The sequence below is a fragment of the Loxodonta africana genome, chromosome 9 (assembly GCF_030014295.1).
Source record: "Loxodonta africana isolate mLoxAfr1 chromosome 9, mLoxAfr1.hap2, whole genome shotgun sequence".
Taxonomy (NCBI): domain Eukaryota; kingdom Metazoa; phylum Chordata; class Mammalia; order Proboscidea; family Elephantidae; genus Loxodonta; species Loxodonta africana.
The window spans coordinates 33,968,938-33,988,177 of record NC_087350.1 but is presented as its reverse complement, the minus strand read 5'-3'; the positions used below and the strand labels follow the sequence as shown (position 1 = coordinate 33,988,177).

Below are 19,240 nucleotides of genomic sequence, written 5' to 3'. Positions count from 1 at the left end.
CTGATAAAACTGTTGAAGAACTCAAAAAGATTATTCAAGAACATACTGCAACAATTAATAAGTTGCAAGAATCCATAGAGAGACAACATGTAGAAATCCAAAAGATTAACAATAAAATTACAGAATTAGACAACGCACTAGGAAGTCAGAGGAGCAGACTCGAGCAATTAGAATGCAGACTGGGACATCTGGAGGACCAGGGAATCAACACCAACATAGCTGGAAAAAAATCAGATAAAAGAATTTAAAAAAATGAAGAAACCCTAAGAATTATGTGGGACTCTATCAAGAAGGATAACCTGCGGGTGATTGGAGTCCCAGAACAGGGATGGGGGACAGAAAACACTGAGAAAATAGTTGAAGAACTCCTGACACAAAACTTCCCTGACATCATGAAAGACGAAAGGATATCTATCCAAGATGCTCATCGAACCCCATTTAAGATTGATACAAAAAGAAAAACACCAAGACATATTATCATCAAACTCACCAAAACCAAAGATAAACAGAAAATTTTAAAAGCAGCCAGGGAGAAAAGAAAGGTTTCCTTCAAGGGAGAATCAATAAGAATATGTTCTGACTACTCAGCAGAAACCATGCAGGCAAGAAGGGAATGGGACGACATATACAGAGCACTGAAGGAGAAAAACTGCCAGCCAAGGATCATATATCCAGCAAAACTCTCTCTGAAATATGAAGGCAAAATTAAGATATTCACAGACAAACACAAGTTTAGAGAATTTGCAAAAACCAAACCAAAGCTACAAGAAATACTAAAGGATATTGTTTGGTCAGAGAACCAATAATATCAGATATCAGCACAACACAAGGTCACAAAACAGAACGTCCAGATATCAACTCAAATAGGGAAATCACAAAAACAAACAAATTAAGATTAATTAAAAAAAAAAAATACACATAACAGGGAATCATGGAAGTCAATAGGTAAAAGATCACAATAATCAAAAAGAGGGACTAAATACAGGAGGCATTGAACTGCCATATGGAGAGTGATACAAGGCGATATAGAACAATACAAGTTAGGTTTTTACTTAGAAAAATAGGGGTAAATAATAAGGTAACCACAAAAAGGTATAACAACTCTATAACTCAAGATAAAAACCAAGAAAAACGTAACGACTCAACTAACATAAAGTCAAGCACTATGAAAATGAGGATCTCACAATTTACTAAGAAAAACGCCTCAGCACAAAAAAGTATGTGGAAAAATGAAATTGTCAACAACACACATAAAAAGGCATCAAAATGACAGCACTGAAAACTTATTTATCTATAATTACCCTGAATGTAAATGGACTAAATGCACCAATAAAGAGACAGAGAGTCACAGACTGTATAAAGAAACACGATCCATCTATATGCTGCCTACAAGAGACACACCTTAGACTTAGAGACACAAACAAACTAAAACTCAAAGGATGGAAAAAAGTATATCAAGCAAACAATAAGCAAAAAAGAAGAGGAGTAGCAATATTAATTTCTGACAAAATAGACTTTAGACTTAAATCTGCCACAAAGCATAAAGAAGGACACTATATAATGATAAAAGGGACAATTGATCAGGAAGACATAACCATATTAAATATTTATGCACCCAATGACAGGGCTGCAAGATACATAAATCAAATTTTAACAGAATTGAAAAGCGAGATAGATACCTCCACAATTATAGTAGGAGACTTCAACACACCACTTTCGGAGAAGGACAGGACATCCAGTAAGAAACTCAACAGAGACACGGAAGATCTAATTACGACAATCAACCAACTTGACTTCATTGACTTATACAGAACTCTCCACCCAACTGCTGCAAAATATACTTTTTTTTCTAGTGCACATGGAACATTCTCTAGAATAGACCACATATTAGGTCATAAAACAAACCTTTGCAGAGTCCAAAACATCGAAATATTACAAAGCATCTTCTCAGACCACAAGGCAATAAAACTAGAGATCAATAACAGAAAAACTAGGGAAAAGAAATCAAATACTTGGAAAATGAACAATACCCTCCTGAAAAAAGACTGGGTTATAGAAGACATCAAGGAGGGAATAAGGAAATTCATAGAAAGCAACGAGAATGAAAATACTTCCTATCAAAACCTCTGGGACACAGCAAAAGCAGTGCTCAGAGGCCAATTTATATCAATAAATGCACACATACAAAAGGAAGAAAGAGCCAAAATCAGAGAACTGTCCCTACAACTTGAACAAATAGAAACTGAGCAACAAAAGAATCCATCAGGCACCAGAAGAAAACAAATAATAAAAATTAGAGCTGAACTAAATGAATTAAAAAAGAGAACAGAAAAACAATTGAAAGAATTAACAAAGCCAAAAGCTGGTTCTTTGAAAAAATTAACAAAATTGATAAACCATTGGCTAGACTGACTAAAGAAATACAGGAAAGGAAACAAATAACCCGAATAAGAAATGAGAAGGACCGCATCGCAACAGAACCAAATGAAATTAAAAGAATCATTTCAGATTATTATGAAAAATTGTACTCTAACAAATTTGAAAACCTAGAAGAAATGGATGAATTCCTGGAAAAACACTACCTACCTAAACTAACAAATTCAGTAGTAGAACAACTAAATAGACCCATAACAAAAAAAGAGATTGAAACGGTAATCAAAAAACTCCCAACAAAAAAAAGCCCTGGCCCGGACGGCTTCACTGCAGAGTTCTACCAAACCTTCAGAGAAGACTTACCACCATTACTATTGAAGGTATTCCAAAGCATAGAAAATGACGGAATACTACCAACTCATTCTATGAAGCCACTATCTCCCTGATACCAAAACCAGGTAAAGACATTACAAAAAAAGAAAATTATAGACCTATATCCCTCATGAACATTGATGCAAAAATCCTCAACAAAATTCTAGCCAATAGAATCCAACAACACATCAAAAAAATAATTCACCATGATCAAGTGGGATTTATACCAGGTATGCAAGGCTGGTTTAATATCAGAAAAACCATTAATGTAATCCATCACATAAATAAAACAAAAGACAAAAACCACATGATCTTATCAATTGATGCAGAAAAGGCATTTGACAAAGTCCAACACCCATTCATGATAAAAACTCTTAACAAAATAAGAATTGAAGGAAAATTCCTCAACATAATAAAGGGCATCTATGCAAAGCCAACAGCCAATATCACTCTAAATGGAGAGAACCTGAAAGCATTTCCCTTGAGAACGGGAACCAGACAAGGATGCCCTTTATCACCGCTCTTATTCAACATCGTGTTGAAAGTCCTAGCCAGGGCAATTAGGCTAGACAAAGAAATAAAAGGTATCCGGATTGGCAAGGAAGAAGTAAAGTTATCACTATTTGCAGATGACATGATTATATACACAGAAAACCCTACGGAATCCTCCAGAAAACTACTGAAACTAATAGAAGAGTTTGGCAGAGTCTCAGGTTATAAAATAAACATACAAAAATCACTTGGATTCCTCTACGTCAACAAAAAGAACACCGAAGAGGAAATAACCAAATCAATACCGTTCACAGTAGCCCCCAAGAAGATAAGATACTTAGGAATAAATCTTACCAAGGATGTAAAAGACCTATACAAAGACAACTGCAAAGCTCTACTACAAGAAATTCAAAAGGACCTACTTAAGTGGAAAAACATACCTTGCTCATGGATAGGAAGACTTAACATAGTAAAAATGTCTATTCTACCAAAAGCCATCTATACATTTAACGCACTTCCGATCCAAATTCCAATGTCATATTTTAAGGGGATAGAGAAACAAATCACCAATTTCATACAGAAGGGAAAGAAGCCCCGGATAAGCAAAGCACTACTGAAAAAGAAGAAAAAAGTGGGAGGCCTCACCTTACCTGACTTCAGAACCTATTATACAGCCACAGTAGTCAAAACAGCCTGGTATTGGTACAACAACAGACACATAGACCAATGGAACAGAATTGAGAACCCAGACATAATATCCATCCACGTATGAGCAGCTGATATTTGACAAAGGACCAGTGTCAATTAACTGGGGAAAAGATAGCCTTTTTAACAAATGGTGCTGGCATAACTGGATATCCATTTGCAAAAAAATGAAACAGGACCCATACCTCACACCATGCACAAAAACTAACTCCAAGTGGATCAAAGACCTAAACATAAAGACTAAAACGATAAAGACCATGGAAGAAAAAATTGGGGCAACCCTAGGAGCCCTAATACAAGGTATAAACAGAATACAAAACATTACCAAAAATGATGAAGAGAAACCGGATAACTGGGAGCTCCTAAAAATCAAACACCTATGCTCATCTAAAGACTTCTCCAAAAGAGTAAAAAGACCACCTACAGATTGGGAAAGAATTTTCAGCTATGACATCTCCGACCAGCTCCTGATCTCTAAAATCTACATGATTCTGTCAAAACTCAACCACAAAAAGACAAACAACCCAATCAAGAAGTGGACAAAGGATATGAACACACATTTCACTAAAGAAGATATTCAGGCAGCCAACAGATACATGAGAAAATGCTCTCGATCATTAGCCATTAGAGAAATGCAAATTAAAACTACGATGAGATTCCATCTCACACCAGCAAGGTGGCATTAATCCAAAAAACACAAAATAATAAATGTTGGAGAGGCTGTGGAGAGATTGGAACTCTTATACACTGCTGGTGGGAATGTAAAATGGTACAACCATTTTGGAAATCCATCTGGCGTTATCTTAAACAGTTAGAAATAGAACTACCATACAACCCAGAAATCCCACTCCTGGGAATATACCCTAGAGATACAAGAGCCTTCATACAAACAGATATATGCACACCCATGTTTATTGCAGCTCTGTTTACAATAGCAAAAAGTTGGAAGCAACCAAGGTGTCCATCAACGGATGAATGGGTAAATAAATTGTGGTATATTCACACAATGGAATACTACGCATCGATAAAGAACAGTGACGAATCTCTGAAACATTTCATAACATGGAGGAACCTGGAAGGCATTATGCTGAGCGAAATTAGTCAGAGGCAAAAGGACAAATATTGTATAAGACCACTATTATAAGATCTTGAGAAATAGTAAACCTGAGAAGAACACATACTTTTGTGGTTACGAGGAGGGGAGGGAGGGAGGGTGGGAGAGGGTTTTTTATTGATTAGTCAGTAGATAAGAACTGCTTTAGGTGAAGGGAAAGACAACACTCAATACATGGAAGGTCAGCTCAATTGGACTGGACCAAAAGCAAAGAAGTTTCCGGGATAAAATGAATGCTTCAAAGGTCAGCGGAGCAAGTGCGGGGGTCTGGGGAACATGGTTTGCGGGGACTTCTAAGTCAATTGGCAAAATAATTCTATTATGAAATCATTCTGCATCCCACTTTGAAATGTGGCGTCTGGGATCTTAAATGCTAACAAGCGGCCATCTAAGATGCATCAATTGGTCTCAACCCACCTGGAGCAAAGGAAAATGAAGACCACCAAGGCCACACGACAACTAAGAGCCCAAGAGACAGAAAGGGCCACATGAACCAGAGACCTACATCATCCTGAGACCAGAAGAACTAGTTGGTGCCCGGCCACAATCGATGACTGCCCTGACAGGGAGCACAGCAGAGGACCCCTGAAGGAGCAGGAGATCAGTGGGATACAGACCCCAAATTCTCATAAAAAGACCAAACTTAATGGTCTGACTGAGACTGGAGGAATCCCGGCGGCCATGCTCCCCAGACCTTCAGTTGACACAGGACAGGAACCATCCCCGAAGACAACTCATCAGAAATGAAAGGGACTGGTCAGTGGGTGGGAGAGAGACGCTGATGAAGAGTGAGCTAATTATATCAGGTGGACACTTGAGATTGTGTTGGCAACTCTTGTCTGGAGGGGGGATGGGAGGATAGAGAGAGAGGGAAGCCGGCAAAATTGTCAAGAAAGGAGAGACTGAAAGGGCTGACTCAAGAGGGGGAGAGCAAGTGGGAGTAGGGAGTGAGATGTATGTAAACTTATATGTGACAGACTGATTGGATTTGTAAATGTTCACTTGAAGCTTAATAAAAGTTATTAAAAAAAAAAATGTTAAGCAGTGATAGGTTTATAGCAGCATAAGCAAATTTTGTCCCATAGAGGACCTTCTCGGTGCCTCTGGTCTCCCTCCGTTGTTTGCCGCCCTGAACCCCTCCCCCCATCACCCTCAGGGGCAGAGCCTCTGCTCTGAGATGGTCTCCCACACCATCTCACCCCTCAGCACTTTAATCCCTACACTTTCAAGAAAGGGTCTGCTATTGTTTATATCTCCTCATGTTTTAACTGGAGTCCCTGGGTGGTGCAAACATTTAAGTGCTCAGCTGCTAACAGAAAGGTTGGAGATCAAAGTCTACCCAGAGGTACCTCAGAAGAAAGGCCTGGCATTTTACTTCCAAGGAATCAGCCATCGAGAGTCTTACGGAGCACCATTCTGCTGTGACATGCATGGTGTCACCATGAGTCGGAACTGACTTGATGGCAACTGGAAACATTAGTGATGAGCTCAGGGCATTCTGGAAGGTGAGTGGAGGACCATGGCCATAGGGATTATGATGGTGAAAGGCCACATACTAGTGTTTAACTTGCTGCTGTGGACTTGATCTTATTTACTTTTGTTGCAATTTGGGTAATTACACTGTGTGACTTACTAGTATTCCCAAAATGGCTACTGTAGGAAAGAGGCTCTCTGGGTATTACAGAGAAAGGGAAACAGTCATTGGTTTCTCATTTTGGAACAAGAATGCCCCACCCCAGAGCCTAAGGGCTGTACCAAGTCCATGGCTCCACACACTTGGCATCAGACCAATAACCAGCTGCTGTCAAGTCGGCTCTGACTCATGGTGACCCCATACGTGTCAGAGTAGGACTGTGCTCCGTAGGGTTTTCAGTAACTGATTTTTTTTGGAAGTAGATGGCCAGGCAGTTTTTCCAAAGAACCTCTGGGTGGACTTGAACCTCCAATCTTTTAGCTAGCAGCCATGCGTGTTTACCATTTACACCACCCAGGGACTCTTACCCTTAGCACAGAGCCTTAGAAATCTCTGGAAGATATATGGGGGAAATGTGCACACATGTTCCAGAGGAATTAATTTCCTAGAGGGGTGCCCTGACCCTCTCTCACTCTCTTCATGCTGCCCCCACCGCGTCCACAGATTGCCACAAGAGCTGCAAGGCCTGCACATTCCCGGGGACCTGCACAACCTGCCAAGAAGGCCTGTGGAAGAACAGCCATGGGCACTGTGTGGCTTACAAGGAGTGCACCCAAGCGGAGTACTGGGATGAGGAGGCTCACGAGTGCAAGCCCTGTCACATCAAGTGTCTCCAGTGCATGGGGCCCACCAAGGACCAGTGCCGTGCCTGCCCAAGGGAAAGCCTTCTTCTAAGTGAGTAACTTTTCCTCTGAGCGCAGGTTTGTTTTTCCCTCCATCTGGGAAACTACCTTGTACTATGCCTGGTACACAGTACCTTGTACTATGTACATAGTACCTGTACATAGTACCTTGTACTATGCCTGGTACACAGTAGCTATTGGCTTCCTTCTTTTTAATTTGTGGATTTGTGAAATGAATGGCATGACCTACTCTTGAGTAGCTCAGAGTCTCCCAATGCAGGTGAGTCCACAGCACTTTGGGCAGCAGCTCTAACAGTATTTGACTTTTCAACCAGTGCCTGTGCCAATGCTGCATGGAGTTATGGAGACAAACGAGTTTCCGATCTATAGCCGACCAGTTGCTCACACTAATATTTCAGGAGAGCCTGGCTTCCATCCTATCAGGTTAAGCAGAAGCTGGAGAGGTAGTTGCCTCTAAACACCGCATGCTAAATCATGACACCAGAAATTCTCTCTTTTTTTTTTTTTTTAACTTTCTAACCAGCCCAGCTTTACCTTCCAACCCTAAATGTTGTTAAAGAGGAAGAAAAAGCAAAGATCAGTGTCTCCGTCTGAAGCTGGTGGATGAAGGGCTGAAGTTAAAGAGCTACATTGTATAGACAAAAAAATGGCAGAATTTGGGGTCAAAACCTTATATTGAAGGGAATACATTCAAGACTAGACATGGAAAGTTGATGTTGTGGGATCATGTCATCATGTTGGCCATCCCCTTTCTGTTTTCAGTAGAGTCTTGACTCATGCCACCGCCAATGTCAGCCCCTACCTAAAATTTACTCTCCCCTCCTGGTAGACCCTGGGTGTCCTTCTAGCTCAACTCTCTAGACTGTGGTTTCTGTCCTGTGCACCATGGCTAGTCCACTGTGATCTCTGGTTTCTCTGAACTCCTATGGCCTTATGGTCAATTCTATTTCCTAGATAGTCATCTTAGATCCCAAGCATATCCATCAGCCCTTAGGGACACTGTCTCATTCCTCTTGTACCTACCACACCTGGTACACCGTGGGGGATGCTTGGGAAATACATGGTGTGCTTGATGCCAAGACAAACTCTTTTCCAGACACGACCTGCGTGGAGGACTGCCCCGAGGGCTACTACGCCGATGAGGAGAGCCACCGGTGTGCTCCCTGCCACAGCTCTTGCAGGACATGTGAAGGGAGACACAGCATGCAGTGCCAGTCCTGCTGGCCCGGCTGGTTCCAGCTGGGGAAGGAGTGCCTGCCCCAGTGCAGGGAAGGGTAAGGTGCCCAACCCACATTTCCTGTATTTAATCCCACATCTACTCCAAATATTGCTCTTAGCAAAGTTTGCGGATGAGAAAACTCGGACTCAGAGCACGTCTGTCACCAATTTGGAGTCTCACTCTAGTCAGGAGCTAAGATGAGGTCCAGCTCGGGTCCAATGGTCTCCAGCAGATTTCAGGCAGTTCACAGTAGTGGAAGAGAAACAGGAGGGGCTGAGTGACCCAGTGCAATAACACAGAGGGCCCTACTGTTATATAAGACTCCCTCCCCAGTGCCAAGCTCCACTAATAATTCAAAGGAAACAGGCAATCACAAGGTACAGGGAAAACCTTCTTCCCTGAGAGAAGTCCAGGACCAGTAATACCGGCTTTTTCTTTCTGCCTTAGGATTTGTTCTGATTCAGATTTGATACGTGAGGTTTAAGCAATGCCTGTGGAGCATTGACTTTACAAAGGGAACAATGTCAGTTAATTGTCTCCATCTACACCCCATTAATTCTCCCACCAGTCGTGCCCCCACAAATCCACAAATTCCAGGTTTATTCACAGTAAGCAATCTAGACAGACCACGTGTCTCCTTCCAAAAATATTTCACAGATAAGGGCTCTCTATTAATTTTCTGCTAGAAAAAAATCATCAGTGTGTTTAGTAGGACGTCTGGTTACTGGTATATTTGGCAGAGGATGTGACTGAGTCCTTTTCCTCCCCCCGGCATTCCTCCCAAAAAGAAAGATGGGCTATGGTCCTGCTGCCAGCAATTCCTTCCCACCCAGTAACCTAAGGCCCTGAGACCCTCTAAGTCCAAACTGAAAAGCCTTTTTTTGAAACACCTTGGTGTAACTTTTGGCATACCCTAATTTCTTTCTACCGAATTGGCACTTTTCTCCTCTTCGCTCCTTTAGCATTTACTGCCTGAATCACTCATTTTAGTGCTATCTATAGCCTTGAATTTTTATTTACTTCATTCATTCATTCACTCATTCATTCAACAAATACTTAATGAACCAATCCATTGCCATCAAGTCGATTCTGACTCATAGCAGCCTTATAGGACACAGTAGAACTGTTCCATAGGGCTTCCAAGGAGGAGCTGGTGGATTCGAACTGTTGACCTTTTGGTTAGCAGCTGAGCTCTTAACCACAGCGCCACCAGGTCCCCATTTAATGAACAGCACCTTGTATATGTCAGAAAGCTTATTATTGTACGGATTCAAAGGTGAAGAAGATAAAGACTTTGACCTTTAAGAGCTTATACTTATTTGTTTATGTCTCTTCCCAAGAAAATTATAAGCTCCTGGAAGAAAAACAACATTTTGTTTCTCACACATGCTGCTACAACACTCGGCACAGAGCCACATATGCCCTCAACAAACACCATCCATATAGATCCCTGGTAGCGTAGTGGTTAAGTGCTCGGCTGCTAAATGAAAGGTTGGCGGTTCAAACCCACCAGTCACGCTACAGGAGAAAGATGTACCAGTCAGCTTCCATAAAGATTATAGCCTTGGAAATCCTATGTGGCTGTTCTACTCTGTCCTAGAGGGTCACTGTGAGCTGGACTTGATGGCAATCCATTTCATTTTGGTTTTATAGATCAATGGAGAAAGAGCTGTGCCAGATTGGGATGAGGCTTTCTGGCTTAACCTTTCATCTTTACCCTATTAAGGGCCTGAAGAGATTTGGATTCCCTGTAAAGAATCACCATCTTCCTCAAAATAAATAATTAAATACTCTCAAGCACAGAAAAGCAAAACAAAAACATGGTATAATCCTCTCATCTAAATAGATTGTGGAAAACCTGATGCCATAGTGGTTAAGAGCTACGCTGCTAAACAAAAGGTTGGCATTTCAAATCCACCAGGCATTCCTTGGAAACCCTGTGGGGCAGTTCTACTCTGTCGTATAGGGTCACTATGAATTGGAATCGACTGGATGGCAATGGGCTTGGTTTGGTTTTTTAAACAGATTGCAGACCATGGAATTAAGAAGACAATTCTTCCACAGGGCATAAGCGTACCAGTTGGGGGGAGAGATATAGATTCCTATAAATCTCTTTAATGGAGTACAAATGGGGTACTAAATCCAAAAAACCAAACCTGTTAACATCGAGTCAATTCCAACTTATAGTGACACTATAGGACAGAGTAGTACTCCAAGTAGCAGCCGGTGGATTTGAACTGCCCACCTTTTTGTTAGCAGCCATCCCTCTCAACCACTGTGCCACCAGGGCTCCATAAAAAGTAAAAACTAACCATTGCCATTGATTCCAACTAATGGCACTACAGGTGTTCCCCGACCTACAACGTATTTTAGTTATGACGAACTGTACTTATGACCATCTGTTTTGGGGGTTTTTTTTGTACCTCTTATGGCTAGCAATATGTACTACATATAATGTTAAAATATATCTGCAAGTTTATACGTAATGTTTCCAACCCCAAAGACAAATAAAGGTTGGATTTATAAAGATACTGAGAATAAAAGGCAATAAAAATGAAAACTTAAAAAAAAAATTAGGTATTCAGCTTATATCAGAACCCACTTACAATGGAGTCATCAGAATGGAACCCTGTCATAAGTAGGAGACTACCTGTATATGACAGAGTAGAATGGCCCCATGGGATTTCCCAGGCTGTAATCTTTTACGGGAGCAGATTGTCAGGTCTTTTCTCCCACAGAGCTACTGGTGGGTTTGAACTGCCAACCTTTTGGTAAGCATCCAAGTGCTTAACCATTGCACCACCAGAGCTCCTTAAAATAGGGATAGTAATATCTAAATCACAATGTGGATTAATATGAGAAGTAATCATAAAATTAATAATTATTGCTTCTATTATTACTAATATACATTAATAACTTACAGTGTGCCAGGCACTGTTCTAGCCACTTTCCCAGTATTAATTAGTATAATTTTGGGTAATAATATTAGCTCCATATTATAATCTGAGGCACAGAGATGTTGAGTGATTTGCTGAAGTTTGCACAGCACAGTAAAGTGGTAATGCTGGGATTTGAACCCATGCAGTCTTGTTCCAGAGGGCAGGCTCCTAACAACCATGGCCTAGTGTCTCATTTTTAGGCTCAATAAGGTGAAATCATGTTTATGAATTCCTTAGTGTACTATCTGGCATATAATAGAAACTTAATGAATGTTGATTATTGTTATATTTACTTCCAAAAATATTATATTAACTTCCAAAAATCTTTACATCTATTATATAAAGATCAAAATCACTCATGTCACCCCTTATTTTGAGATGCTTTTACATTGAAAAACTAGAAGAACCACCTAGAACCACTAGAAGGATATATATCTAAAATGACTTCCGTTTCTCCGATCCATTCAACACAACTTGAAGTTTGAATTTGAAAGCGAAGAAAGAAATGGAAAAAGAAAGTCAAAGGTAGCTAACAATTATTGAGGCTCTACTATGTGTGATAGAGTCCCTGGGTATCGAAAACTGTTGAGCACTTGACTACTAACTGAAAGGTTGGCAGTTTGAATTCACCTAGAGGCACCTCAGAAGAAAGGCCGGGCAATCTGCTTCCAAAAGTTCACAGCCTTGAAAACTCCACGGAGCACAGTTCCGTACTATAACATGTGGGGGTCACCTGAGTTGGAATCCACTTGACAGCAGCTGCTTTGGTTTTACTATATTTAACCAGTACTGGGTCCTTTCATAAGTGTTATCTAATTTAGTCCTCACAAGTTTTAGGGGAGGTATTATAATGCCCCATTTGCAGATAAGAAAACCGAGAATCATTACATATGTTATTAATTGCATGTAATTAATAAGGAATCTAATGAGTAAAGTTAAGTAATGAATCTGGTCACCCAATTTGTAGGTAAACGACCCTGTGGGACTAACCACGTCTTTTCCACCACACCAACTTAAGAGCAAAGCGTCATATGCCTTGTTTGCTCCTCCCTTGGTTTCAGGTACTACGCAGAAAATTCCACGGGCCAGTGTGAGAGATGCAACAAGAGTTGCAAGGCATGCCGGGGCCCACGGCCTGTAGACTGCCTGTCCTGCGATACCTTCTTCTTTCTGCTCCGCTCCAAAGGAGAGTGTTACCGCACCTGTCCAGAGCATTACTATGCAGACCAGAGCACACAGACCTGTGAGAGATGCCATCCAACGTGCGATAAATGCAGAGGTGAGGGTGTAGCTGTCATTCCGCATGTGTGGATGGGAAAATGAAAAGATTTCCCTCCTGCTTAGCCCCTCTCTCCCTTCTCACCACCTTGGTTGGCCCTCCTCCCTTCCCAACTTCATACCCAGCCGCCTCCAGCAGGAGTACCCTCTGTTCTCAGCTTCTGCAGGTTCCCTCTAACCTGGGCTGCTCCTGACCACACTGCTGCCTCTGCATATCCTCCCTGTCCTTCACCGTCCAGAAAGCAGGCATCATCTCCTCCACCAGGTGTCTTCCACCCGTTCTGTCTTCCTTCTCTACCCATTGAACTTAAATTCTGCCTAGAGAAATTTATTTATTTTCATTACTTCAACAACTACAGAAGATTTCTGCCACCAACTCTCCAAAGCACCATTCCTGTTTTCCAGATACCTACTTGTCTGTCCCAGAGTTCCTTAAAATCAACACATCCCAAAATAAACACAATCTGTACTTCCTCTGATATTCACTGTTTTTGTCATGGACCCACCAGCCAAATCTTCTTGTCCAGGTTTGGTACCATGAAGTTATCCTGGCTCTTCTCTTGCCCTCACCTCCTGCTCAGCCCATCTGCCCCAACAAAGGTAAACTTCAAGTCCTTTTGATTCTCACCTAAACACTAATCAGACCTTTCTCCATTCTCAGATCTCTTGGCCAACCTTTTGAAGCAGCCAGCAGGACACCCCAACTCTGTTCTTAACACGCCTACCTCCAGGCCATCCTGCCTAATAATGCCAGAGTGATCTTTCTAAAATTCAAATCTGCTTATTAAACTCCATAGCTTGACATAAAAAGATGATCGTGTTTAATTCTTCCCAACATTTAAGAAAGAAATAAGCCTAACAACAACAACAAAAAAAAACCCATTGCCGTCGAGTCAATTCCAACTTAAAGCAACCCTATAGGACAGAGTAGAACTGCCCCACAGAGTTTCCAAGGAGCGCCTAGTGAACCTGAACTGCCAACCTTTTGGTTAGCAGCGTAGCTCTTAACCACTGCACCACCAGGACCACTAAGCTTTAGTCGATAAATTCTTTTAGATAAATGTTGACCTCTGATATGAAGCATTCCTGTTCTTCTTTTCTCAAAATTATCTTGGATATTCTTAGCCCTTATTCCACATAAATTTTGTAATCATTCAAGTTTCATCAAAAAATCCTTTGGATATTGAATAACATTGCATTGAATTTATTTTAGTGAAAAAACCTGTCTTTACAATCCTGAGTCATCGTATTTATGAACATTTTTATGTGTTTACTTATCATCCTTCAATAAGCTTTTAATAAATGTTTTTCATTTTTAAAAAGTGGCTAAAATCTTTCACCAACTTATGTCTTTACCCTTTAGCTTATGTTTTTTACTGTTCTATGTATCCTAGGACCTAGGACCGACCACCCTGAGCCACTTGGAACCACTCAGTAGCCACCAATATGTCATGCTCTTTCACGCCTCCATGCCTTTTGTCCATGTGTGTCCTCTTCATGGAGAATGACACTCTTGTGAACTCTCAAAGACAAGCTTGAATGTCATCTTCTTTGTGAAGCTCTTCTTAGTCCTCCCAGGAGTGTTCTTTCTCCTCCTTCTTGATTCTGTAATATACCATCTTCTCATAGCACTTTTTAGATTACCTTGTAATTAAACATGTCCATCTCTCTTACAAACTGAATCCCTCAAGGGCAAGGATTGTAACATACTTATTTGTATCCAATGTGTCTAGTCCAGAGTGTAACACGTAGTAAGTGTCCATTAAGCCTGAATGAATGAATAGAAAATAAATAGATGCTAATGTCTTTTGGCAAACTGGAAAGTTTTTGCTATTAGATCTTCAAATATGCTTCTCTGCCCTTCTCTTCAATATCCTCTTCTGAAAATTTTATTAAATGTAATTTAGAGTTTCTCGATCTGTCCTCTATGTCTCCTAACTGCTCTTTTATATTTTTATTTCTTTGACTGTCTGTGGTTCATACCAGGTTAATTCTTCAGTATTCTCTTCCATTTTTCTAATTTGCCCTCTGACTCTGTCCAGTCTAGAGTTCACCCCATCTATCCTTTTTGTATATTCAATATAATGACTATATTTTTTATTTGTAAGATTGCTAATGATTTCTAATTCATATCCACCTATTTTTATTTTATATCTTCCTGTTCCTGTTTCATAATTTATTATTATGTATAGATACTGTGCTTTCCTTTATTTTTGAGCATCTTAAACATACTGATTTTAAAGAATGTGTCAAACTTCCAACGAACTCCGTTTTATCTGAAGTAAATTCTAATTGTTGATAGTGTTCATTGACTTTTTTAGCATTCTTTATATTCATATACTTTGGAATTCTGGTTTTTGGCTCATTTTGAAAGGGAGGTTTTGTTTTTGGTTCTTTCTCTTTTTCCGTTTATGTTCGGTCCTTCGGGCTGGTTAATTCCTTCTCTGCTTCCAGCCTGGGACAAAGTCCAGAAAATAGGGCTTTTCAATGTTCCTGAAAGTGATATTAGTGACAATACTGATACCACCAGCAACCCAACAAGCAGCTTAAGGGAGTTCCTGATCAGGAAGTGATATCTGTAAAGGCAAGAGTTCCACCCTGGTTCCTGTTTTAATCCCCAAACCTGGCTTTTGGCTCCGTTTTCATATAAGGCACCTTTAATCACTACTGTGGTGGAAAAGTTGAACTCCCAACCACCACTGCCTTCTTCTAGGCCCAGAGCAGAGCAGGTAGATGGTTCGAACCTGGCTACCTGTCCAAGAACGCCATCTTTTTTTTTTTTTTAATTTGATTTTTTTTTTGAGGTGAAATTCACATAAAATATAATTAACCATTTTCAAGTGAGCAATTCAGTGGCATTTAGTACATTCACAACAGGTACAACCACTACTTCCGTCTGGTTTGTTACCCCAAAATAAAACTCCATACCATTAAGCAGTTACTCCTCTCCCCTAGCCCCGGCAACCACCAATCTGTTTTCTGTTTCTATGGATTTACCTATTCTGGATATTTCATGTAAAGAGAATCATACAACATGTGACCTTTTGTGCCTGACTTTTAAAATTTGCATATTGTTTTCGAAGTTCATCAACCTTATAGCATGTATCAGCATTTCATTCCTTTTTATGGCTGAATATTATTGCACTGTATGTATATAACACAATTCATTGATCCTTCCATCCATTAATGGACCTTCTGATTGTTCCCACCTTTTGCCTACCGTCAATAGTGCTACTATGAACATTCGTGTACAAATTTTTGTTTGAACACCAGTTTTCAGTTCTTTTGCGTGTATACCTACGAGTGGAATTGCTGGCTTATACAGTAATTCTATGTTTAACTTTTTGAGGAACCACCAAACTCATCTTATTTTGGAGCCCATCTACTTCTTTTTTTGGTTTCCTCTTTTCATATTTAGACTGTCATTTCAGTATGTTTGGAGTGAAAGGGTTATGTCAGAACCTGAACTAATGTGTAGTTTGTGTGTATGTGTGTGTGTGTGTTACTAATGGATAGTCGGGTTCTTAGAAAAGCATTATTGCCCTGCCTCATTTTGCTAATCCAGACACCTGGGAGTCGGGGTGGTTGGTATATTTAAGACTTGTTTTTTGGTACATAAGACTTTTGGATGAAACAAATAAAGGGCAACCTGTTAGGGCTTGCTTCTAATCTTGCTCCCTCTCCCTTCCGAAATGATTCATCTCAGAGCAGTAGGTTGACTACATAGATACTCCATGGAGTGAGGAAAACAAAGTGAGAAGTCAGCTCTTTCCCCACCCTCGCCTGGGAGGAGGCCACCAGTCAAGCTTGCAGTCTAGCCACTTCCCTGACCTCCCTGAACACTGTCCTGGTAATATTTCACAAGTAACTTCTTTCCAAGTGCTTCCATTAGCATCTATATCTTCATGGTTCCAAATTTACTTCTGTTCCCAACCAAATGGTTTTCCTGAGCCGCTAGCAAACATCCAATTTCCTGCTGAATATCTTTACTTTGATACCCAACGGACACCTTAAACTCATTACTATCCCCCAACCCCCTTTACCCCATTTCCAGACCACTCTTTTCTTTGCTTCCTATCTTGATGAATGACCCACAACTTACCCTTTGCCTGAGACAGAAAGCTGTCCATCATCCTTTCCTCCTTCCTGTACCTTAACCCCCACATTCAATTTGTCCTCAAGTCCTGTCAAATCTACCTTTTAAATATCCCCTAACTCCATCTCTCCTGTCTTGGTCTTCTAGTGCCACTGCCTTCGTTCAGACTCTTGCCATTGGTCTTCGTCATCTAGTGCTGCTGTAACAGTAATACTACGAGTAGATGGCTTTAACAAAGAAAAATTTATTTCCTCACAGTAAAGTAGGCTAAAAGTCCAAACTCAGCATGCCAGCTCCAGCGGAAGGCTTTCTCTCTGTGTTGGCTCTGGAAGAATGTCCTTGTCATCAGTCTTCCCTTGGTCTGGGAGCATCTCACACAGGAACCTCAGGTCCAAAGGACGCTCTCTGCTCCCAGCGCTACTTTCTTGGTGGTATGAGGCCCCCACTCTCTGCTTACTTCCCTTTCGTTTTATCTCTTGTAAGATAAAATGTGGTGCAGGCCACACTCCAGGGAAACTACCTTTACATTGGATAAGGGATGTGACCTTAGTAAGGGTGTTGCAACCCCACTCTAATCCTCTTTAACATAAAATTACAATCACAAAATGGAGGACAACCACACAATACTGGGAATCATGACCTAACCAAGTTGACACATATTTTGGGTGGGGGGGGGAACACAATTCAATCCATGACACCATTCCTTGCTTGAATTATTCACCAGTTCTCTATTTGGTCCTCAAGCTTCCAACATGAGCCGCTCTACAACCAGCCAGTCTTTCCTTACACTCTCAGATGTATCTTTCTGCATGACAATGTCATAATGGTGCTCCTCTATTTAAGATAACTCTCCACTGATTTTAGGATAGGGTCTTAACTTTGTAGCTTTGTATATGAAGGTCTTCATTCATGGGACTCCTCCTATTCAGCCTTATCTCTGACCACCTCCGTTCCCATCCTCTAATCCAGACATAATGAGTTTCTGTAAATGAGCCAGTGCTCATTGGTAGTAATTTTAGTAAACTAACATCTCTTTACATCAGCCCATCAAAATAGAACACCACCAGCTTTTTAAGGATTTTTGTGAGGATTTGAGAAATCATTAGTGATGTTGTAAGCACAGTTTAAAAAACTATAAATATCTTTCTTTGGGTTTGAGATGTCCTGGGTGGCTTCAGGATGATGGTTTTGAGCACTTCCAGTCTTAAAAAGTCATCATCACAGTTTCCTTGAGACGGTATTCAAGGGATGACTGGGCGTATTTGGGCAAGTCTTGAAGCTGTTCTGAGTATTTGTAACGCCTCCTCCTGTGTTTTGCCTGAACCCGGAACTTGCCTCTTGAAGCTGTCAAATGAAAGACAAATCCTGATGTTGAAAGGGAGAAGCTTTGTTCAGAAAGAAAAGGAGGAAGGAAAGGGATCATTCTAATAATGGGCGGGAGGGGACTACTACAATGGCGAGAACACTCAGATCATGAGAACTACAAGCATCTCAAAGAATCAGGAAAAAGGCATTTTCTTTTGTAGAGACTGAAAGTAATCCAGGTTAAAAACAAAAAGCCAGGTGCGGGGGACATGGGATGAGCGGGTGACATCGTTGGATAATAAATCAGAATGTTTTAAGCTGAGGTCAGCCTATTCCCCAGGAGGGGTCCTTAACGAGGGGTAGTATGTTGGCTCGGACTGAGGGTGGGACAGCCTCCAGGGACCTGGGGGAAGGAGAGAAGCTTAATCAAAGTTTGGTTAACAAGCACTTTGTTTCTGATTTATCAGTAAACCAAAAAAAAAAAAACATGTCCATCGAGTCGATTCCAACTCATAGTGACCCCAAAAGACAGGGTAGAACTGCCCCATAGGGTTTCCAAGGAGCGCCTGGTAGATTCAAACTGCTGACCTCTTGGTTAGCAGTCATAGCACTTAACCGCTGTGCCACCAGGGTTTCCGATTAATCAGTAGGGATAAGTAATTCAGTTACTCATTTATCAACTGGAGGCCCACGACAACTTGTCTGACTTTTTCATAGGTAAACAAGGGGGCAACCGTAAGTCTTATCCCCATCATATGGGAAAGGTGGCTATTTGCAGCGAGCCATCTCCCTGTACACAGAACCTGTAAACCTGTTGCTGTGGAGTCACTTCCAACTCACAGCGAACACGGGGGCGGGGGGGGGGTGATTTCTTTAACCATCACTATTTTCCAGTATCACAGGGGTCAGGTAAATTCAGTATCAACAAAGCTTTCCATCTGTGGTGCTCATTTCTTCTGCCATCCTTTCTTCACTATACCACACACGTCCTTTTCTGGCTAGTGAATCTT

General features: G+C 41.0%; 1 protein-coding gene across 1 annotated transcript in view; it reads left to right on the top strand.

Annotated features, from left to right (window-relative positions):
* PCSK5 (proprotein convertase subtilisin/kexin type 5) overlaps positions 1–19,240 on the top strand; it is a 492,211-nt gene that overhangs the window by 463,033 nt on the left and 9,938 nt on the right. Inside the window, exons 33-35 of the mRNA XM_064291217.1 lie at positions 7,194–7,424; positions 8,490–8,667; positions 12,613–12,830. Of these exons, the coding sequence (XP_064147287.1) occupies positions 7,194–7,424; positions 8,490–8,667; positions 12,613–12,830 (627 nt within the window). The remainder of the gene's footprint in view (positions 1–7,193; positions 7,425–8,489; positions 8,668–12,612; positions 12,831–19,240) is intronic.